Source organism: Barbus barbus, assembly GCF_936440315.1.
Source record: "Barbus barbus genome assembly, chromosome: 7".
NCBI classification, from domain to species: Eukaryota; Metazoa; Chordata; class Actinopteri; order Cypriniformes; family Cyprinidae; genus Barbus; species Barbus barbus.
In genome coordinates, this window is record NC_136735.1 from 13,535,561 (window position 1) to 13,559,670 (window position 24,110).

Sequence of the window (24,110 nt, forward strand, 5' to 3'; positions counted from 1 at the left end):
CGCTTCACTTTCGTCGAGCCCGGCGCCTCATAATCACACTTTTTTTTTTTTTTTTTACAAACATGTCTGTGGGGTAAAAGACCCTCCAGCCAGGTGGGGTAAAAAAATTTTTGATTTTTTTTATTTAAAAATTAGGCCTACCTCAAGTTAGCATCAGGTAGCTAGTAAACAAAATGTTTCAATTTTGTAATTCATAATTATATATAATTTTTTTTTTTTTAAATTTAAGCTAAAACTGCCTGTACTCTGATTTTGCTGTAAATGTTTAAAGCAAATTGCTTTGTCAGACTGGGGGGCAATTTACCCCACCCATGGGGTAAATTGGGTAAACACCCACCCAAATTAAATTTTTGTTAAAAATCTAATAACGTGAAAACTCTGGACATTTTTCATACTTTGTTTATAAATTGTCATTGTCAGTAAAACTATGATAATTTTTCTGAATATTTAATTACACTGTCTTTGGGGAAGGGGGGAGGGGGCTATTTTTCTTAATACAATTTTTAATATATATATTACTTTATTTTTGTATTGTATTCTTGTACGTGTTTATTGTGTAAAAAATGTTTCCCCATAAAACCTCACAGTCCGATAGATAACAGTACCCCGACCCGCCGGTAAAGCATTACACCGCTCTATCATTCACCTCCTCTGAAGTCAATATTGAGTCCGCGTCCGGCGCACTAGATTCCGCGCCGTGTTTTGCGCGGAGCTGGCGTGCTGCACGCAGGCTGGTGGCTGCTCTTCGCTCGGCTGTTGTCCTGATATCACTCCGCTAGCATGGAGGAGGGGAGCGCTTGATTATTGTGATGGTGGCAGCTGCCGTACACACTGGCGACTGTAGGATTTCCTCTCCAGCCGTCGGGACTTTAAGAAACTGCACACCTTGTTCGCGCTCGGGGAGGGTTTCACCGGCCAAACTAATGAAATGCAAGTTCACGAAACAACTCCGGAGCCTGTTTGCAGCAGACGGCAAAACTTTTTTCAAAAGGACAACACAATAAAACGACGGGCGCGCAGCAGCGGCGCTTACGCGTGATGGTTGCGAGTAACATCCGGATGTTTGATGGAGCTCCAGTAGAGGCGAGAGAGTAACAGACCCGGTCCCGCACTGTTGTCTATTGAATGGTTGACACGGCGATCCTCCCAGAGGAGGGATTTACTCTAGTTTAAACGCTTCTTTCTCCACTATTTCACTGTATCTGCCTCCCTGGCGAAGCGGACTTCTGCCCCGCTTTGGAGAGGGGAGAGAGAGAGAGTCTGGGGGGCTTGACAAAGTTCTTCCCGAATCACAGATGATGGGGGATTTTGCCAGCCCCGCAGCCGTACCGACCGGCGGCGGCATTTGCATTAATAACAGTAACGTCAACTTAAACTCTGCCATTAATGCAACCGGCAGCACCACCGGCGGCGGTACCGTGGGCATACCGAAGCACAGCACGGTGGTGGAGCGGCTGCGGCAGCGGATCGAGGGCTGCCGGCGGCACCACGTCAACTGCGAGAGCCGATACCATCAAGCGCACGCCGAGCAGCTGGAGCTGGACCGCCGGGAGACGCTGAGTCTGTACCAGCGGAGTTTAGAGCAGCGGGCCAAGAAATCCGGCAACAGCAAGCAGCAGAGCAAGCAACAAGAGCCCGACTCGACCGCGAGCGCCGAGCAGAGGAGCAGCACTCTGATCGCGGTGAGTTCCGCGCTCCGTTATAACGTTAGCGTGCGTGACTGACTGCTCTTTTACACGCGTCTCCTCTCCGGTGTTTGGAACCAACTCTGCGCCGTTTGTTTGGGTTGCGGTGCTAACTTTCACTCGGCGTCTGTGTTTTTTACACGGGAAAACTCTGAATTGGTGCACTTATAATAGCACATATGTGGAAGTGCGTTAGAGCTTGGAGTAACTTTGTAGGCGTAAGCTGTTTAAAGTTATGTAGTAGTTGATTGTCACTCGATCTCCTCCTACTTACTACTTGTAGTTCAGGCGTGTTGCATGTTTAGATAACATCATGGGAGTTGGAAATCAAAATCAGCTTGCTAAGTAAAGTACGCGATTGTGCGTTTTCGTTTTGTACTGCTAGATTTGCGATGGTTTGAATGATCAAAGTAGCGTACTCGACTAGTTTCAGTTTCTTTTTAGGCGCGCTGTTTGAACTGATGCTGAAACAGTAGCCTGTTATTTTTTATTCTCGAAGCAGTCGAACACGCGTTTAACTCTCAAAGCAACTCTTTAAGGCATTGGTCTCCAACTGGATTCCTGGAGGGCCACAGCTCTGCACAGTTGAGCTCCAACCCTAATCAAACACACCTGATCCAGCTAATCAAGCTGTTCAGGATCACTAGAAACCTCCAAGCAGGTGTGATTTGGAGCTAAACTGTGCAGAGCTGTGGACCTCCAGGAATTGAGTTTGAGACCACTGCTTTAGGGGTATTCTGTGGATCTCATTTTATCAGAAATAAAGGATGGCGAGGAAACAAATAGGCTACACTTGCAGGATGAGCACTTATCAGTTTGTTACTATCTCCAGACTCTCGTTTCCGACGCCACCGCAGAAAAGTTACAGTGTTAAAATCAGTCACTTGAGTCTCGACTTATTGCGGAGGAGCATCGTGTCGTTGCCTTTTGTGTCAATCTTCTTTGAAATGCTAAGTGACTGTTTTCTGAGGGTGACATAGGTAGTTCTCGAGGCGTTAATGGCCGGTGTCGTCGACCTCCCTCTGTGCGGTGTGGACATTACTGCGAGGCTTATATAGGCAGCAAATGCCTAACATCGGAGTCAATGCGATTTAAAGAGACCACAGGCTCACTGCTTCTCTGCCTTTTCTCCACATAAGCACCGTGCTGCAGCTAGGTGGCTGTATCAAGTCGATTTAGGGTCTGCGTGCGAATGGGTTCAGACCCCACAGAATGGCTGCGTGTCGAAACCTAGCAAGCTGCCCATGTAGACAGCATTCGCGTGAGGAAACTGCTGCGCGCGCGCATGCATGCTTTCTAGTTAAAGCCAGTATTCCACAGCAGGCTAAATGACAAGTCTTTAATGTTAATGGTTTTTAAATTATGCCTAATTTATACAGACGGATGTTGTTATCTTGATTTACACCCTTCAGTGGCTAACACCTGTACATTTTTTATTTCATATTTTGTACAGGCATTATGGAATGGGTAGTTAGCGTTTTAGTCCCAGTACTTTAAAATAATGGGTTTTATGTCAGCGGTTCTCAAGAAAAAATGTGTTCGTGTGTATGTTTGTGGGCAAATCTTTGTGAGTCGTGTGTGTCATGGCAGTACAGTTTGAAACCAGTGTAAGGTGATGACATTTTATCAAAACACCAAGAGATAAAGGAACGTGCACCTTGTAGTTTTCAGACCTGAGGTTCCTCTTTTAGGCCTCCTTTACACTTTAAAATTTGTTTTGGGTGATCAAGTCACAAGTAGGCAGTTCACCTGGCACTAACGTGCACCACATTCACCCACTGTTTGGTTAGATTTGTCAAAGTGAGGGTCTCTTAATGTATCTTCACTACATCAGCATGTTAGTGTTATTTATATTATTAATATTTAGATTTTTGGGAATTTTATAAATGCATATATATATCTGGGGTCGACAATATAATTGGCCCGGTGGCCCGGACGTACTTTTAAAACCTTTTAAAACCGTCAGGGCCACCAGATCGCTCCAACCACTAGCCCGGTGGGGCCAGTAAAAATAATGCCTCGATTAAAAAAAAAGTCTAATTTCACATTAATTACCTGTGGTTCTGTGTTTTGATTTCTGTTAAATCGTCTCGGTAACCACCGCTAGCAGGTTACGTGATCCCGACAGCCTTACAGATGCAGCGGGTTTATGCTCGCTCCCGCGGTTACGCGCGCAAACTGCACACTGCTGCTCAGCACATACCTATAGCTACTATTAAGCTAGGCTACATGTTTCTGAAACCCCCATCACCCGGCCAAACGCCGGGTAAAAAAGAGAAGGCAAGGAAGAGAAAATCACCAGAGGAATTGAGGGAAAGCGAAAGGGAATACGAAAAGAAAAGGCAGAGAAAGTTTCAGCCCCAGTGGCGAGACCGCTGGAATTGGCTGGGCTTAGGGGTGGACGATAAAAATGTCTCCACGATCTGCTTTTGAAGAAATATGGTAGTATCGTGCTACAGCACACATTATGTCAAATACAGTTCTGGCGCCGCGGTCTCTATATACTGTACAACACGACATACAGCAGTAGAGTTACTCTGACAGGACACTGCACTTATTCGCGATCGCAAAAGTACATTATTTGCACACAAGCCTTGCTGGTTAAATGTTTCATTCACGCGCTGGTCTGACGTGCGCTCATACACCTGAAGCACGCGCGCTAAAAAGCCTGTCTAACAGCGCCTGATTACTCAACTAACTTATCTTCTGCGCTAATACTGTCAAAACACACAAGGTTTACATACAGACTGTTGGTTATCTCTAAAATGAAAGTGAATAGTTAAGAGAGAAATGGATGCGTGCAGCTCTTAAAGGGACAGGACACTAAACATGCTGCCGCTTGTCATTAAAGGGATAGTTCACCCTAAAATTTAATTTCTGTCATCATTTACTCACTCACATGTTGTCCCAAACCTCTATTAATTTCTTGTGCTGAACCCAAAAGAAGATATTTTGAAGAATGAGGGTAACCAAACAGTTGCTGGTCCACATTGACTTTGATATGAAAGAACAATCCTATGGAAGTCACTGAGCACCAGCAACTGATTGGTTTTCCACCTTCTTCAAAATAGCATTTATGTTCAGCAGAAGAAAGAAACTCATTCAGGTTTAAAACAACTTTTGAGTAAATGATGGTATAAAAATAAAACATTATGACAGAATTGACAGACAGATGACAGAATATTAATTTGTGGGGGAACTATTCATTTAACGTTAACAAAACAACAAAACACAAAGAGAAAAATCACTCTATTCTTGACTGAAAAACTTTAATACAGTTGCTTTAGGAATCAGTCTATGTAGAGTTTTATTTTTATATTTGTTCATTCAATTTCATTGAATGCTCTGCTAAATACACCTATTGTACCTGAAAATTAAGAAGTTTGTTTTATTTGTATATTATGTGTATTTGTAATGTGTATCTTTGTTCTTATTTTTTAATAAGAAAGATAGAATGATGACAAAGATTTTTATCTTCGCCCACTTTGACCTAAATATCTGCCATGTCTTTTTTTTTGTTTTTTGTTACCTTGAAAGGCTTTGTCTTTCTAGTTTGGCTGTAATGCTCAGACAGCTTGTAAAACCAACATGACAAAGAATCGTGATAAAATCGTGAATCGTGATATTTCTAAAAAAAAATCGTGATATGATATTTTTCCCATATCGCCCACCCCTAGCTGGGCTACGATCAAGAAAAAAAAGAGGTTTACTGTGAGCTCTGCAGATCAATGCCCACATATGCAGACAAGTAAGTTAGAGAAAAGTTAACGTGTATGAAACCTATGGTATGAACATAATATAATGAATTGCTGTGTGACTACGGAGAATGATCCTATGCAATAGGTTTATTTGCACTTGTTTCATGTTTTTGCACAGTTTTGCTGCACTTTGCACTAAACCTACCTTAAAAAAAATTAATGTTATTCATGTTGTTCAAGCAAACTGTTCTTTTTCGTGATTATTGGGATCAATACCCGACGCGTTGACCTGGGCCAGCGAACTTCAAAAGACACTGGCCCGGAGGGCCAGTGGCAAATTTCCCTTATTGTCTACCCCTGTATATATATATATATATATATATATATATATATATATATATATATTTATTTAGCTTTGTTTATATTTCGGTCTTAGTGATTTTAGTTTTTGAACAAACTTTTTTTTTTATAGGTAAAATTTGTGAAGTTTTGTAAGTTACAGTTTTTCATCTTAATATTTATATTTGATTCTATTTTAAATTTATTAGAAATCATGAAAACAATTTTAACAGTTTTAGTTAACAATAACAACATTGTATGCTACTGTAGGGTCCAAATAAATTTGAACTGGTATTTTGAAACCCATATTTTGTGTTGTTCCGTTTGAAACGCATCACCTGAAATTGATTTTAATACCACGTATGAACAAGGTTTTATACATATCTTGTATAAAACCAGAAAGCAGCACCAGAAGTTGGAAAACTACAGGATGATTCGCTTCATGTTGGCTTATGGACCTTTGAAACTTCATGTCTTTCTCTGAAAGTTTAGTTTTCAGCACAAACTCACCTCTGGACCAAGATGAAGTTCTTAAATTTCACAATAGTTTTCTTCTAGTGTGTTTAATGCACACTTTATCAGTCCTAAAGTCGCGTCCAGCAGCCGTGTGTGCATTCTCCAGCTAAAGCAGTGTTTGCGGTATCACATTGTTTTGCAGTGTCTGGGACCAGTGCCCAAGATCTAAATTTAACTCCTGAGTTGGCAGGGTTACACGAGGTTTGTGACGTCAGACACTCCAAGAGCATATTACCACTGTGTAACTTTCTTGCCTTCTCTGTGTTTGCTAGGAGGCCTACAAGACTGGTAGCGCAGGTATAAATGTGTGTGACGCGTATCTGCGTGTAAGCATTTCAGCGCTCAGAAAAGCTGCAGTCGTTTATAAAAATAATTTATTTTCCTGCAGGGGTTGTTTGTCCAGATCCTAGGATACCTGAAAACTGTAGTTTCTGTTAGCGATTCTTTTGTAAGCCATTACCTTTTACACAGTTTTTTATTTGAATTATCTGCCTTAGGGGATAGTTCACTCAAAAATGTAAATTCTGTCATCACTTACTCACCCTCAAGTAGTTTCAAACCGGAGTTTCTTCTGTTGAACACAAAAGAAGATATTTTGAAGGATGTTGGGAACAAAACAGTTTCTGATCCACCTTGACTTCCATAGTATAGAAAAAAATAGTCAATAGAGACCAGCTTCTGTAATATGAGTGAAATTCAATCTCTTTCTCACAAAGCTTATATCAGAGCTTTTGGAATGTAGTGCACAAGTTGTATGGATCAAGTTGCATCGAAGCTTGGCAGCCCCATTCCAAGATGTTTGGAATTACTAACTAGCGATCTGTACCTGCTATTTGTTCAATAAGTGACAAACAGAAACTAACCCAAGAACACTGGATAGGGAAGTAATGTTACTGTCAATTCCCGGAGTTCACACACCTTTTGTCTGTCCGAATAGGAAGGAGAAAATATGTACAGCCTTAAGGTCTTAAATTACACCATTTACAGTTTTACTCTTCTGAATACTTTTCAGTTCCATCTGTATCTATAGTGTTTTCAGTAATATTTTACAGTTATGTAGTATTTTTATTAATATTTTAAATTAACTTTATACTTTTTTATATTTCTGGTTTATTTTAATTTAGTTTTAGTGATTATATTTAGAGCTTTTGTCCTTTTTTTTGTCACAAGCTAAATAGCAATATTTTTTTTAAAACTTGTTTTAGTAATTTTAGTAAACTTTCTAATTGTTGTTTTTCATCTAATATTTATTTTAACTTCACCTAAATGAATATATTTTTTTTTTAATAGTTTTTGATTTAGTGAATAACAACAACAACGCTGAGTATTTTCTTGCCAATTGCAATGTTGTTCTGCTGCTGTTACTGGCACTATGACCTCCCTTAATCACACTTCATGCTCTCTGTTGTGTTATTGTTGCAGCACACACTTTCATGCAGGTATGTACACATGTTCCACTGGAATGTAGGACAAGGTGTGTGTAAACACTGCAGCACATAGTCCATGCAGTTAAATCAATATTGCTGTGAGAGTTATTCCTCATCGCCATTTCTTTTACACACACACTGCAAAACATTTCAGAGAAGATGATATCCTATATGGCTGTCTTTGGGCATTTTTAATATTGAGGCTTATTGGATCCATTGCTGTGAATTCACACACAAACGCACATGCAACATGTCCACACGCAAGTGCTCAGCGTCAGGAAACCCACTGTTTTCTCAGAGAGAACCGAAACAAAGCACTAGACCTATTTGTGCTTGCAACTGGTCGTCCTATGGAATAATCAAGTTGCTGGACAGTAGTGAATTTTCAGTATTAACTGAGATGTTGTTTCATAATTCCTACTGTTCTCAGGCATACTGTCACCTTTTAAACTTGTGTGGACTGTGAAGTGATCCAGTGAATTACTCGTGCTTCACTCTTATGCCAGGTGATTTCATGCCTTGTTGTGGTTTGTGTGATAGTTGTACATTACCACAGCTGAGAGCTGGAATATATGTATCTTTATGGAGAAGAGTCAAAACTCTCCAGGCGCAAAGTTTTGATAACTTTTCAAGAAATTATGCATCACATCACAATCAATAAGTTTTGCAAGAAGTATGCAGGTTTTTTTGTTTTTTTTGTCGATGCTGGCCATTTTTATAATGAACATCTGAAACTTTTCTGCATTCATGTTTGTTTATGAGCGCTTGTTTTTTTTTTCTCCTGCTCCTGATATTGTGTATTCAGGGCTCAATAGGTGTCATGCACTCATGGCCTGCTAAGCAGACTATGTTCTCAAATATAGTGATATTATTTGGAAAGAAAAGCTGTGGCTAAATAAATAAATAAATATGCCATTAACAATTCTGGCCATTTTGCATCGATTTTCTCTTTGAAGCTGTTTGAGGAGTTTGGCTTTATCCAATTTGTAGAGCTTGCACTTAACCCAGGCATTGTCATTTGCACTTAGATAGCGAATAGACAAGCTCTGCCACTGATTCACCAATGCATTTGTGTTGAAACAAAGTTCAAAAGTTAGCTTTTTCAGTCAAAATGCATCATGCATAAGCATTGCAGTACTGTATTATGAATTATTCAAAAAATCTGAAAATTAAGATACACCTAATAAATGAGAAGACTATTTTTTATTTTATTTTCATTTATTTTATTTTGCCAAACAACAACAGCACTGATTCATCATCACCTTATGAGTATCTAATAAGCGTAATAAAATAAATAGCTAATGTTCATTCTTATATAATATCATTAAAAACATTATGTAATGCTTAACAGATCAGAAGTTCAGAAGGCTGAATTTGTGAACATAATTTTCTGTAAAGGGTTAGATGCATTACAGGATTTTCTGGTGGGATTTTGTTCAAGTCCATGAGTTTTGATCAGGTGTCAAAAGTCTCTCGCATCAGTGCACAGAAGTAATTTTTTACAGTCGCAACACCCTGGTGTTTGTTCAGCACTAATATTAGATGTAATGCTCTTACTTCCCAATATTGTGACTTTTGTGCAGTGCACTGACAGCAGCTGCTATAGGATTTTTATGCTTTGTGTGTGTATTGCCAGTCGAAGCCTGATCTTAGAACTGCTGTAGTTACATGTCCTTACACATCATGTAAATTCACATCTGGAGGAGAAGTCAGGCAGAATTGTTAATACGTGTCTGTGAAAGTTGTGAGAAAGTACCCAGTGGCTGTCAGATTTCTGATGATGTTAGAGAGGGAGAAATGGAGAAAGAATGAGAGATGGAGCGCATACTAAGTCCACTATGTTCCACCAGATCCAGTATGATGAATTCAGACATCATCACGTTGGTCACCGATCATCTTAGCACTTCAGATGCAAAGACTGATCCAGAAACAGTGAAGTCTACTATAAAGCTTGTTCTAGGAAAACAAGTGATTCATGGCCCACTTGATCATCTTCTCACCATCTCATGTGACCATCTTCTTTCATGTTAGATCTTTGAGTACCGGTGACACATCATCTGTTCTGAGTGTCCATTCTTTCAAAAACTTCTATAAGGTCAAGTGACGTGGGGATTTTTTTTCTGTTGTATAGACATGGAACAAAAGCTGAAGAAGATACTACTTGTTCCAAGACCTGGTTAGAAGTACTGTTTGTTCAGACTATTGCTAGTCAGACTATGCTCTCTTTTTTTCCAAAAGAGAATATTTTACCCATAAGTGAAGTTTAATAATCGATCTTTGAAGAAAATAGAAAGGCAAATAATATGTGGAGCATCTTATCGGGCTTGTGTGTGTGTTTGTTTGAAGACAAACTGCAAACCGCTTCATTATTGATTAGGAAGATGCCTGGAAGTCAGTCTCTGCCTCTGCCTTTCTTTCATACCGTATGAGAGAGCCAGTTAAATATAGATGAGTGTCATCAGACACACACACGCTTATGCAGCTCCTCCATGGCAAGGTTTCCCACTGCTTTGGCCTTGAGTCACACAGAAACGGGTGCACAGCCAACATACACGTTTGAGGAACACAAACGCTTTCTTGCCCTCATTGTCTGTGGAGTTGACCGGGGCAAAACACTCATCAGGAGTCATCGTATGAATGACCAGATTGTGTCGAACACAACCATAATTTTTAATTCAGACGCTAGCACATTTGCATTAAAGGAAACTTTTTTGGTGTAGGATTTACATTTGAAACAATTTTTGCTTCGAAATTTGTAAACTTCACAGAATTACAAAGAAACCACAAGTAACACACTGAATTAATCGTGAAATTGAGGTGGAAAGACTGAAATTGCCCGTTTTAAGTAGCAAACAGTTGAACATGCAGGCATATGTACTCTTTCTAAACACATTTTCATGTCTCTGGCATTTGCATGAAACAGTAAACGCACCACATGCTAATCCATGTCCAGTTTGTACGCACACAGTACTGCTGTCATAATCCCAGTGTTGGAATCCTGTCTTGTGTCACTGGACAAAAGCCTCGTTATAACACTCTAGCTGGGATGCCGTCACATGTTTTATCCAAGTTTAGATGGCATTTTCTTTTTGTCTGACCTCCATAATGCATATTATTGTACAGCAGTAACCAAGGATACGTTCTATTGCTGCTGTTCCATAAGCGCCACCTGCTATCAGAGAGTGAATTTGCATTCTCATGCTTTTAAATTTTGATATATATATATATATATATATACAATCTAATTTAGCCTACATTAAAAATTGATCATGCTATAATGTAGTATGTTTGTTTGGATCGGGATTAAAATGCTGTGATTCATGCTGTGAAACAGATTTTTGGTCAAACAGCCCAGCACTGTGAAATATTATTTCAATTTAAAATAACAATATTTGAATATATTTTAGAATGTAATTTATTCTTGTGGTGGCAAAGCTGAATTTTCAGCAGCCATTACTCCAGTCTTCAGCATCACATGATCCTTAGTTTCTTATCATTATCAGTGTTGAAAACAGTTGTGCTGCTCGATATATTTGTGGAAACCATGGTACGTGTTTTTTTTTTTTGTAACATTATAAATGTATTTACGGTCATTTTTGATTAATTTAATGCATCCTTGATGAATACAGGTATCAATTTCCTAAAAAAAAAAATTAAAAATAAAAACCCAACCCCAGACTTTTGAACAGTTCTTAATATAGTCTCCATGTGTACTGCAGGTTATGGTAAGAACCATTTGCACTTTAATTTGGCATGGACTTTGTAGGATAAGTATAGTGGCGTCAACCCTCTCAAAATGAACTTTTGCACTGACAGGATTATCTTTATCATTGGTGATCTGCACAGAATGAGCTTAGTCGTTGTCTTAGTATTTCACTTCTGCTTAGACCAGATCAACAAGCTTTTACACATTGGACACAACAAAAACAGTGTTAATGAAGAAACTATATTACTTCATATTTTTGTTATATTTGACTAGGAACTTTAAACTATTTATGTTAAAGTTATTTTTTATGTGGCCCTGTAGTGGTCATCTTGTAGTATTTGTATAATATGAAACATAATGTGTACGTTCTGTTACAAAATGGACATTTGTTGTTTCTTAACTCATTTCCTTCCTCTTGGGCCTCTTCCTCATTTTAGCGAACTTCAACCTGAATCAGAAACAAAGTACAATAGGTTTTACCGGCACCATTTTAGTAACTTTCACGTCGCAGCTTTACAACTGTACAAAAAACATTATTTAACTTTTTTTTTTTTTTTAAATGATCAATACAAGCTGAATCTAAATTTTGAAATTAATAAATCAAAGGACCATTTGAACTGATTCACAGGAATTATTCAAACTTACCAACTCTAACACCTTTGTCATATGTTATAATTATCATGGATGATGAATCCAAAGCCACAAGTCATAAGTCTAATAAACACAGATGCACACAAACAGATCAGCATGTGGTGTGGAAGTTTTTGGAACATATTTTGGAAGTGTTTGTTTCTCAGAAATTGCCTCCTGTGTTCTCTGGTCGTAATTATCGAATAATTGTAGATGTACGTGTTTTCACAAATGCTATTTTTATCATGATGTTTTGATGAATATTGTCCAGATCTACAGCTGTTACAACACAGGGTTTTTTAGGTGGTCCGGGATCAGGGTTTACTGAGGTTTTTTGAGCTAAATCGGTTTTCTCTTACTTATAATTGAGCTTCGGAAGACAGCATAAACTGCCATTTGAAAGTTGGGGGTCAGTATAAAATGGATACCTTTATTCAGCAAGGATGCATTTAAAGGGATAGTTCACCCAAACATGAAAATTCTGTTGGTTACTCACGCTCATGTCGTTCAAATCCCATCAGACTTTCGTTCATCTTCAGAACACAAATTAAGGTATTTTTTGAAGAAATCCAAGCGCTTTTTGACACTTCATAGACAGCAACGCAACTGACGTGTTCAAGGCTGGTTATGGTAAGAAAGGTAGTAAGGACATTTTAAAATGTGTCCATGTGACATCAGTGGTTCAACTGTAATTTTATGAAGCTACAAGAATAATTTGTGCCTGCAAAGAAAACAAAAATAACAAATTTATTCTTTGTGTTCATGAAAGTACCACGAGAGTACCAGGAGCTAGTGTTCTGATGTAGAACATGGGTCAAAGACTGACATGGAACAGAAGAAATTGTTGAAAAAATACATATTGCCTCAGACCGTTATTTTAAATGGTTTTCTGCCAATCTATTTGTCAATTTTATTGTAAAATCTAACAAAAATGCATGCTTTGTCAGTTATATTTAAAGGGATAGTTAACCCAAAAATGAAAATTCTGTCATTAATTACTCACCCTCATGTCGTTCCAAACCCGTAAGACCCATAAATACTCTCGTGAACACACATCGCAGACTGACACGGAAGAGAAGAAATTGTTGAATAAAGCCTTTTTTTTTTTTCTTTGCACACAAAAAGTATTCTCGTAGCTTCATAATATTACGAATTACATGAAAATATGGACTATTTTAACAATGTCCTTACTACCTTTCTGGGCCTTGAATATGTCTATGGAAGGTCAGAAAACCCTCGGATTGCATTAAAAATATCTTACTTTGTGTTCCAAATATGAACGAAGGTCTTGCGGGTTTGGAATGACATGAGGGTGAGTAATTAATGACAATTTAAATTTTTGGGTGAATGCTTCCTTTAAATGATCAAAAGTGACAGTAAGGATATTTAAAATGTTACAACATATTTGTATTTCAAATAAATGTTGCTCTTTAGAACATTCTATTCATCAGAGAATCCTGAAAATAGTTTCCAAAGAAATATTAAGCAGCAAAACTGTTTTGAACATTGAATAAGAAATGTTTCTTGAGAAATGTTTCTCAGATCAGCTTATTAGAATAATTTCTGAAAGACCGTGTGACATTTAAGACTTTGCTATCACAGGAATAGATTGCATTTTAAAATATATTAAAATGGAAAAGTTGATTTTAAGGTTTTTATTTAAATTTTCCCATGGAACACAAAATATTAATGGAGCACCTGGATGACCTACTGTGTTTGCAGCATACAATAGAGCACATTCACAGTGGATCAGGTTTATAACTTCCTTGTTTAAACAGACTGGTTCAAACTACTAGATAACAAATGCAAAAAAGGAAGACCTCTTCAGAAGTTTCCCTTATACTTTACTGATTTTCAATGTCCTTTATACTTTGTATTTTGCACCAATTACAAAGACCAACTCAACTTTTATTGACCTGCTATGACATCCACAACAGAATCAAACTAAGTAGCATATCAAACTCCACTTTATTCTTAGAGCAAACTGTAATAAGTGTCCCACGGGCTGTGTCGTCTTGAGTCTTTGCATGTGGTATTGACCCCTAATGATGCAGGTTACGCAGCACTTGTGGTGCCGAGCTGGAGGTTTGCTCTTCAGGGAGCGAAGCTGCTTTCCAAGTATACGCAGAAATGAGAAAAGTGAAACTGAGCACTCACGCTCATGCATATTTCAAAACAGACGCTCCCTTAGAGAGAACCAGAGAGAAAGAGACAGACTACTACATGCCTCCCTCTTTCTCTCATGTTGCCAGGATACAGTTGAGTCACACACACTTGTACACATATGTACATGTGTATACAAATGAAAATATACAGTTTTGTATTTCTTTTCATTGTGGAACTGTTATTTAATACTGTTATATAAAGTATGTGCTTCATAATCTTGATTGATTTAGTGTTTTGTCTTAAAGCCGAATTACATAATTTCTACCTCAGGTGTGTTATTGAATGAAATTGCTAAATTGTTATTTTTCAAATGGGTTATTTTGAACACTCCCACCATCTTCTATTGGTTGGTCTAGCAGATAGTCCCGCCCCAAACTCACACCATTGGTTGAGCCACTGTTGCTGTGTTGGGACAAATAGAGTAATGCTTTGGTACACTAAAAAATATCCCATTAAATTTACAGTAAAAAAACTGACAGCAGTGATTGCCATGTTTCAAGTAGTACAGGATGGCATGGTGCTTGTATATTTTACAACTTTTAACCACATATATGTTTCATTAAAGCTGCAGTCCGTAACTTTTGGTGCTCTAGTGGTTAATAAACAGAACTGTGTGCATGTTGCTGAAGAACATCGGGCTACTCCGCAGCGGTACCTACTCGAACCAGTCTAAATAGTCCGAATATAAACGCTTATTATAGGTGTACCATAGTGATTCAGGACAAGCCAAAAACACGGTTTGGTATAAAGCTTGATATAAAGCGACCCGGCTTTATATCAATTATTATTATAAAAATTATTTCTTAGACAAATGTAAATGTGCAAATGTGCGTTAAATGGTATAAGGCCTTAAAACTCTTCAATTTAGTTGTATCAAATTTAAGGACCCGTGGGAGCAATGTTTCCTCTAATTTTTTTTTCTTGCTGAGCAAAACTTTTCTCTATTGGGCGGACATTTCGGTCACCTGAGCAAAAGCATTCTTTATACCAGACCTGTACAGCACGCACACAAAAAAGTGTGTAACTAAATGATGTGACCCTTGATGTAACTAAATGATGTACATTTTAGGTTACCTGAGAAAACATTTTTACTGTACAATACACTGCAGTTCAAAAGTGCTCATCAAGGCTGTATCTATTTGATAAAAAATACTGAATATTATTTCACAAAATAATATTGTGAAATATTATTGCAATTTAAAATAAATGCTTTCTATTTTAATATACTTTAAAATTTAATTAATTCCTGTGAAGCAAAGCAGTATTTTCAGTGTCACATGATCCTTTAGAAGTCATTTTAATATGCTGATTTTTAATCAATGTTGGAAACCGTTGTACCGCTTTTTTATTTTATTTAATTTTTTATACTGTATGTTTTGGGACCTGTGATATTTTAAAAAAATAAAAAGTTAAAAAGAACAGTGTTTAGTCAAAATAGAGATTTTGTGTTACAATATAAACTATTCAGAAGTTTGGGGTCAAGCATCTGTAAGTTAAATATAAAAAAAAAACTTGAACATATGAATTCTTCTATAGCTAAACATCGTTATGAAGTACAGTTTGTACAATACTCTTGTGTGTGACTACATGTTTCAGAGGTTTGTTACCCATCCTCCACTATTTCCAGCACTTAATCAAGCCACTCTTCTTTAATACATGAGGACGTTTTATTTCACATGTCTTTTGCGTTTGTTGTCTCTCGTGTTGAGCGCACCGCAACTATTGAAGTATTCAGTTTCTACAGCGACTCATTTGGTGCATATCGTTCTCTTTATATGAAACCGGCTCTAACTCTGTCGTAACATCAGCTCTATAGCGGTTTGCCCGAGCATTGCTATTCTTTCCCTTTTACTGGCGGCATTCAATCAAATGGCTTCCCAACTCATTTTTGGGAAGTGTGCGCGAGGCACATTATTTCTTCTGCGCGACCGCGGTGGAAGAAGTACGTGGTCGCGCGTGCGCTCAGCTTAGAGGGAACACTGCGTGGGAGCCCTGTATTTTAAGATAGCCCGTCAGGCAGGGCAGTGATACATTTTGGTAGCCCGACTGGAAAACACAATAGCCCCAGGACGTCGGGTTAGCGATTTTGCGAGCCCTGCTTTGTCTTAAAATGTATTATTATGGTGCTTGTCAGTACAGGTACACTTTTAAAAATAAAATTTCCAAAAGGTTTTTTTCATTGAACAGTTTTTAAAAATAATATTTTTTTCCTAATGTGAAAAACATTTTAATAATCTGAAGGACCTTGTTCCACTATAAAGAACCTTTTGTCCAAATGAAAGGTTCCATGGATGTTAAAGGTTCTTCATTGAACCATCAAAGCCAATAAATAAACAATTTTTAAGCATGTAGCACTGTAGACAATGTCATGTGATAAGTTGTCCATAAAGCATAGCCAATACTCCTATATGATGCAGGATCATGTACACAAAGACAAAACACCATCAGAGTGGTAAAACGACACTAAAGCGTCCACAAATTAACTTGTAATGCAGACACAAAATACCATTGTAAATTTCTGATAACAAAAATTGACAATTGACAATTTATAATTTTTCACTGCATGGCAAGATAATATGCCGTTAACCAATGAACAGGTTTTACTGCATTTTTGCAGCAGCCGTTGTTGTTTTTTTTTAATGGTGCCACAGAGCCAGTGTGTACACCTTTTGAAAAAGGTTAATTTAATTGAAAAGTTTAATTGTAATTGTTTCTGAGCTGGGATAGAGAAAATATTTAGACGTCTTAAAATGACACTCTTTAGCATAAAAATGTGCAAAGAGGTTTGTGTGATCTCAAACCAAATGCAAATATTTATATTTTCATCCTAAATTAATCTCTTCAATTTTGATATGTGATAATGAGATCTAACTAAGTTCGACTTTGAGGTTGGATGTCAGGTGGCTTTCCTGTAGTTACAGTCTGTTCTTCATTGTGTTTGTTTACATTGAGCTCAACGAAAGCTTCTTTTGACTACTAATGTAACCTTTTGCGCATGATGGAGACCTTGCATCCTGTTTTTGGTCTAGCTTATCAGGTGTTCACTGTTAGCCTTTCTCTTTCTCTCTGGTTTTCTCGTTCTATCTCTGGGAGTTGTCATGGTGACAGTGATGCAGACAGCCGGGAACAGCCGAGCTGTCATCTCGGATCTGTCAGTGTGTGTTTGTGTGAAAAGACTAGACTGTGCTCATTTCAGAGAGAAAATTATGTAATGTCCTCTCTAAAAACAGAGGGAGAGAGGGAGCGCTAGCGGCTTTTTTCTGAATCTCTTACTCATAATTATAAAGCAAGTGGCCGCTGTAGAGCTTATACAGTCATTTGTAGCATTAGGACATGAGATATATATATATATATATATATAACAACATGATCAAACGCTACCTGACTGGAACAACACAGGCCATGTCCTAATACTATAAATGACTGAATGATGTATGTTTGTGTATATATATGTGTGTGTATATATGTATGTTCGTATACACTCACCTAAAGGATTATTAGGAACACCATACTAATACTGTGTTTGACCCCCTTTCGCCTTCAGAACTGCCTTAATTCTACGTGGCATTGATTCAACAAGGTGCTGAAAGCATTCTTTAGAAATGTTGGCCCATATTGATAGGATAGCATCTTGCAGTTGATGGAGATTTGTGGGATGCACATCCAGGGCACGAAGCTCCCGTTCCACCACATCCCAAAGATGCTCTATTGGGTTGAGATCTGGTGACTGTGGGGGCCATTTTAGTACAGTGAACTCATTGTCATGTTCAAGAAACCAATTTGAAATGATTCGAGCTTTGTGACATGGTGCATTATCCTGCTGGAAGTAGCCATCAGAGGATGGGTACATGGTGGTCATAAAGGGATGGACATGGTCAGAAACAATGCTCAGGTAGGCCGTGGCATTTAAACGATGCCCAATTGGCACTAAGGGGCCTAAAGTGTGCCAAGAAAACATCCCCCACACCATTACACCACCACCACCAGCCTGCACAGTGGTAACAAGGCATGATGGATCCATGTTCTCATTCTGTTTACGCCAAATTCTGACTCTACCATCTGAATGTCTCAACAGAAATTGAGACTCATCAGACCAGGCAACATTTTTCCAGTCTTCAACCGTCCAATTTTGGTGAGCTCGTGCAAATTGTAGCCTCTTTTTCCTATTTGTAGTGGAGATGAGTGGTACCCGGTGGGGTCTTCTGCTGTTGTAGCCCATCCGCCTCAAGGTTGTGCGTGTTGTGGCTTCACAAATGCTTTGCTGCATACCTCGGTTGTAACGAGTGGTTATTTCAGTCAAAGTTGCTCTTCTATCAGCTTGAATCAGTCGGCCCATTCTCCTCTGACCTCTAGCATCAACAAGGCATTTTCGCCCACAGGACTGCCGCATACTGGATGTTTTTCCCTTTTCACACCATTCTTTGTAAACCCTAGAAATGGTTGTGCGTGAAAATCCCAGTAACTGAGCAGATTGTGAAATACTCAGACCGGCCCGTCTGGCACCAACAACCATGCCACGCTCAAAATTGCTTAAATCACCTTTCTTTCCCATTCTGACATTCAGTTTGGAGTTCAGGAGATTGTCTTGACCAGGACCACACCCCTAAATGCATTGAAGCAACTGCCATGTGTTTGGTTGATTAGATAATTGCATTAATGAGAAATTGAACAGGTGTTCCTAATAATCCTTTAGGTGAGTGTATATGTATGTGCTACAAATGACTGTATAAGCTCTACAGCGTCCAGTTGCTTTATAATTATGAGTAAGAGATTCAGAAAAAAGTTTATGAATTTAAAAAGTAAAAAAAGTAAACTTTTTTTTTTAAATTTTTTTTTATTATTATATATATGTAACATTTGCTTAAAATGGTCAAATGAACATCTAACCATCTAAATCTCTCTCTCCCTCTCTCTCTCTCTCTCTCTCTCTCTTAAATGTTGAGTTAGGGATGGGCAGTTGTAAGAAGAGCTCTTGTGACGTGTGTGGGGATGTGTATGTGTGTAGGAGGGGGTGTGCTATTGGATAACACAGTCTAAAAATACTTGGCTAATCTGCAAACATGAGGCTAAAAATACACCCTCGACTATCTTACGGTCTCACAAGTGTAATGAGGACTTGCCATCCTGAAGGAAAGAGGGGGAGAAAGAGGTAGGGTGGGCAGGAAGTAGTTAGTGAGAGTAGAAATAGGGAGAGTTGCTTATTTGTTTTATTTTAATTTTTTTTTCCAATTCAAAGACATATTTTCTATGTATCTGTATTTGTTCTGTATAGTTTTTTGAGTGTTGGATCTGTTTAAGCATATGTGACCCTGGACCACAAAACCAATCATAACGGTCAATTTTTTTCAAAATTGAGATTTATATATCATCTGAATGCTGAATAAATAAGCTTTCTTGCTTTGTGCTGTTTGTGCAGTTATCTCTTGTGAAGTGTGGCGAGAAGACATTGTTGTACTTTTCATGAGTTGTGTGCTTACACCATCTCCTCTAATTACTGCGACACTGTTAAAGCCAGAGCAGGAGGCTGAAGTGAGCGACAGAAAGTAGCTCCAGGGAAACATACCTCTGTGTTCCGCTTCTATTGATCTTGAACTGTGGTCAAGCGCTGTTTAGGTGCTGTCTCCAGCATTATTTGCAAAGTTCTGCACGAATGCTGGATGTGTTCAACATTTAAACTGGCAAATGTGGGATTTAGACAGCAGGGTGAGCCAGAAAACTAATGGGGCAGGAAAAATGTAAGACAGTCTAACATGTTTTTTATTTTAAATGTCTGCCCTCCCTGATGTAGCAAAGACGACAATATTCCTGCTCAGAGCTGATCATATGCGCAAGTTAAAATTGACAAAACGCACACATTTCTTAATGAATTTTATGCTTTTATAAAGTAGCAGTAAAAGGATTGTGATAACCAGTGTTGTTATTGTTAGCTAAAATTAAAACTAAAATCATTTCCAGTAATTAAAATAAACCTCAAATAAGATGAAAACATAAATATATGATGAACTTAAAAACAAAAATGAGAAATGTTGCCTTCACAACTAACTGAAATGAAATAAATTGAAGTACTAAAATGACTGAAACTGAAAAATAATTTAAAGCTAAATAGAAATATATAAAACAAAAAAATAACGAAAAAAATATTTTAAGAAAGCTCATTTAAAATATTGGTAAATATTACAGTTTCAATAAGTACATTTTGTTTGTTATTCAGTATTTAGTTGGAGTAGGCCTATTTGATTATGGCATTCTGTGGTTCTCAGATATTTTTGTATAATGCCTGTTGTATTGGCAGCCAATCTCACTGTAATGCTTTCATGTCTCTCATATCTCTCTGTGGTGTCTTTCTTCTCACATGATATAATTGTTTCAACTCAAATCAATATGTCCATTTACTTGTGTATTTGATATGTAGCCATGTAATAAGTAGGATAATATACCCTGGTAAGGTTTATTTAGCGATAATTACTATCCGAGTGTATATTGTCACTTACTTGGATTAACTCTACTTGATATTGTAGGTTTATTTTAACGTACATATGTGGGAGTTATAATGGCTTAAAACAAGAGTTCTGAGTAGGGCTGTAACAAACAATTATTTTGATCGATTAATCTATCGATTATTTTTTCAATTAATCTATTGATTATTTTTAACATTGAATCTCTTATCTATTAGTTTCTGATTAGTCAATTAATCATTACCAATAACTTAAGTTAACCCTCCAATAAATAACCATATTGCTTGAATGCTTGCATGAACAAACTGCTAAAGTCACAACCGCATTCAGGTAACATTAACGAAGGTATCAATGATAGCGATGTCCATAACACTGCGAAGTTTTATCAGAATTGACAGTGCGTTAAATAAATCAGTCCAACTGAGGCGTGAGTTCATCCATAAATGCCTTTAAAATTTTCTACTTATCAGATTGTGTTTTATTAACGTCTACACCTACCTCAATCCCAAACCGACCCCTCAAAATAATGCAAAAACAGTAATTATTGTTATACAGTGTGACAAAAATGACGCTATATTGATGTGCGCATGCCTAGTAGTTTTAGCTGTATCCCTTCTAGCCTTAACCCAACTCTGGTGGATCTACAGAATTTTACAGTTCAGTGTGGCAGACAACTAGTTGTCCAGTGCGGTTTTGTCATTCAGAGTGGACGGCGGAAAATGTGCGCTATTATAGAATACGGTTGTCACACTCACAAAAAGGCTGTATGAACACAACTATATTAAGCATAAACAGCCATTAGCGTCTGCTCCAGTGAGTCTTGTTTTGCATGAAAGATGTCAGTGGTTGAAGGATTAACGTAAACAGTGTGACGCGTTGGCGCATTGCACGCAAATCAACGTAATCGATGAGCCCTAGTTCAAAGCGCAAAATATCTGTTTCATAAAATATGCCGGAGTGTATCTAAATCTACTTTTCATTGCTCAGTCAAGCTGCTTGTTGAAGTAGGCCTATTTTAGTGTTCACTAAATTTGCTTTTCTGTGAGACTCTAGTTCTTTCCTTGAGTACATATGTACAGATTACTCACAGGTAAATGGTGAAATGTTGACAAAGAATGCCTGTTTACTCAACCACATCTTCTCTTATTCTAGATGCTTTTTATAGCAACGAAAAGAAAACTCTGAGGCAGTACAGAATGGTAAAATCAGTTGTTTGTTTGTATGCCATGTGCTTGTTGGTGTGTGCTGATACACTTATTGGTCAAATACCCAAGGGAACCACGAAAAAGAAAGGGGAAACTAAAAATTTGGGATATCTTCATTCAGCACCACACAGCTGTATCTCTCCACAAATCCTTCTTCAGACAAAATCCACACACTTTTTAGTCTCGATTTCAGTCAAGTTGCCCTGCTTTTTCAACATCAGACAAACGTAGCTCAAATTATCACCCCAGTCAGTTGAAATAAAGGTGAACAAAGTTATATGTTTCAAAACGCCAGCTTTGTCGTCTTGTTAAACTATAATGTTCTAACAACGAATGACGTTTTTAGTGCTCAAGCAAGAGGGAAGGAGTCATCTGATTATCAGCAGCTCAGACGGGATGAGGACACTCGAGGGCAGTTCAGTTCACGGTTCTTCTCAGCATTCAGTCTTAAATGGTTCTTTGCTTTAGTGGTCTCTTAAGCATAAATACCCTTCTTTACACAAATAGCTATTAGCAAAGGATCCTCAGCACTTGCTCTTAAATATGTAGCGGAACAAAACACAGTCATGGACGTTATTTATAGACAGATAAATTGAGGAAAATACAATCTTTTTCACATTTTTTGGATGGAAATGTAATGCTGACATATCAAAAAAGAATACAATGTCAGAGACGTGACTCCACATTTTATTTTTGTATCATGTGTGTCCATATTTTGCCAGTGACAATGTATATACGGGATGTTTTTTTCACTTCCTTCAGAAGGGCTTGAATTGTAGTATTCCCTTCATGAAGATATTGCCCTTTTATTTCACTGTATGTGGTTTCATGCTAAACCACCTGTGAAACTGTGTTGACCTCAAACTTGGTATATAAGAAACTTTACTCCACATAGACCCCTGATGGATAAGCTTACACAATACACATCCCCAGCAGGTTTGAGTTTGATCGAAACTGAAGTTGGATGCTGCACACTGGTGGTGGTAGAGGAGAGACCCCCCCACATGATTGTAAAGCGCTTTGGGTGTACAGCAATACACAAAGCGCTAAATGCATCATTCATTCATTCATTCATTCATTCATGTAACCTCACATTTACCTCAGAAAAAAACGTATTTGGTGACCATAAACTCATTAGTCAGACAGAAAAAAATAAACTGTAGAGGGGGGTATTTTGCTAAATAAATGCACCATATAACATATTCATTATAATTTTTTACTGTTCTCAAATGTTTAATTTATGTTTGAATAAATCCATACATTTTTTTTTTTTGTCAGCCACCATTTAAATGTTTATATTTCAAAAAACGAACTGAAGTAGAAATATTATGTAATTGTAAATTTATTATTTAAAAAAACTTCATTAAGTGTAATTTTAGCAGTTGTATAGCCTACAAATCAGTCCTTGAGAAAATCTGGCAAGTACTGTAACTGATATATATCCAAAATAATCGACATTGTATCGAATTGGTAATCGAATCGCAAGCTTGTGAATGAGAATCGAATCGAATCGTGAAATTTGTCAAAACCCAGCCCTAGTAGGTAGATGTATAGACAGACAGATAGATATACAGATATACAAACACTGTTCAGTACATTAAATATTGTTAAATATATATTTCATATATAACATATTGCAGTATAATATAGGGCAATATATAAAGCCACTCAGTTAATGTACACTTAAAATGAATAATTAAACACTAATGATTTAATAACTGTTAAATAAAATCTTTAACAAATCTCAAAATTAATTTCCATTTTTCATTTGTTTTACTGTTGTGGTGCCTAATTTGACAATTTATTTTAGTGAGTGTCTTTTTTATTTATTTCCTCAAACAGGGGAATTTGTCAAGTTATGTGTAATGTTCAACTGATGATGGAGACGGACACTCAGGGCATACAGAGACATGTACTAAAGAGGAAGTAGGGACACTGACTGTGACTTTTGATTTCAAGCGTGTCTGTCCATTCTGAACAGTATGAGTGTAAATGTGTGAGAGGTCAGGGTAGCACGGCTTGACGGTTGCTGTTTTGTGTGTATGTATTAGCAGTTATATAATGGCAGCAGCGAGCTCGCACCCACAGACAGTAAGAAGATTACACTGCATGTGCCTGAGACACAGGTCCACTGCTGCAAACCCCCTACACCAACACACTTCAACTCTTACTCTGTGGAGTCTTAACTCTTGTGTACTGATGAGTGAAATCTCCGCTCGGACTGCAGCTAACACAGACACACACACAGACAGACAGAGACACACACACAGACAGACAGAGACA

At 37.8% G+C, this 24,110-nt stretch overlaps 1 protein-coding gene across 1 annotated transcript in view; it reads left to right on the forward strand.

Annotated features, from left to right (window-relative positions):
* Nucleotides 1–769: 769 nt before the first annotated feature.
* Nucleotides 770–24,110, forward strand: part of LOC306873112 (mastermind-like protein 3) — a 113,920-nt gene continuing 90,579 nt past the window's right edge. The window contains exon 1 of the mRNA XM_079422153.1: nucleotides 770–1,682. Coding sequence (XP_079278279.1) covers nucleotides 1,296–1,682 — 387 coding nt within the window. The 5' untranslated portion in view covers nucleotides 770–1,295. The remainder of the gene's footprint in view (nucleotides 1,683–24,110) is intronic.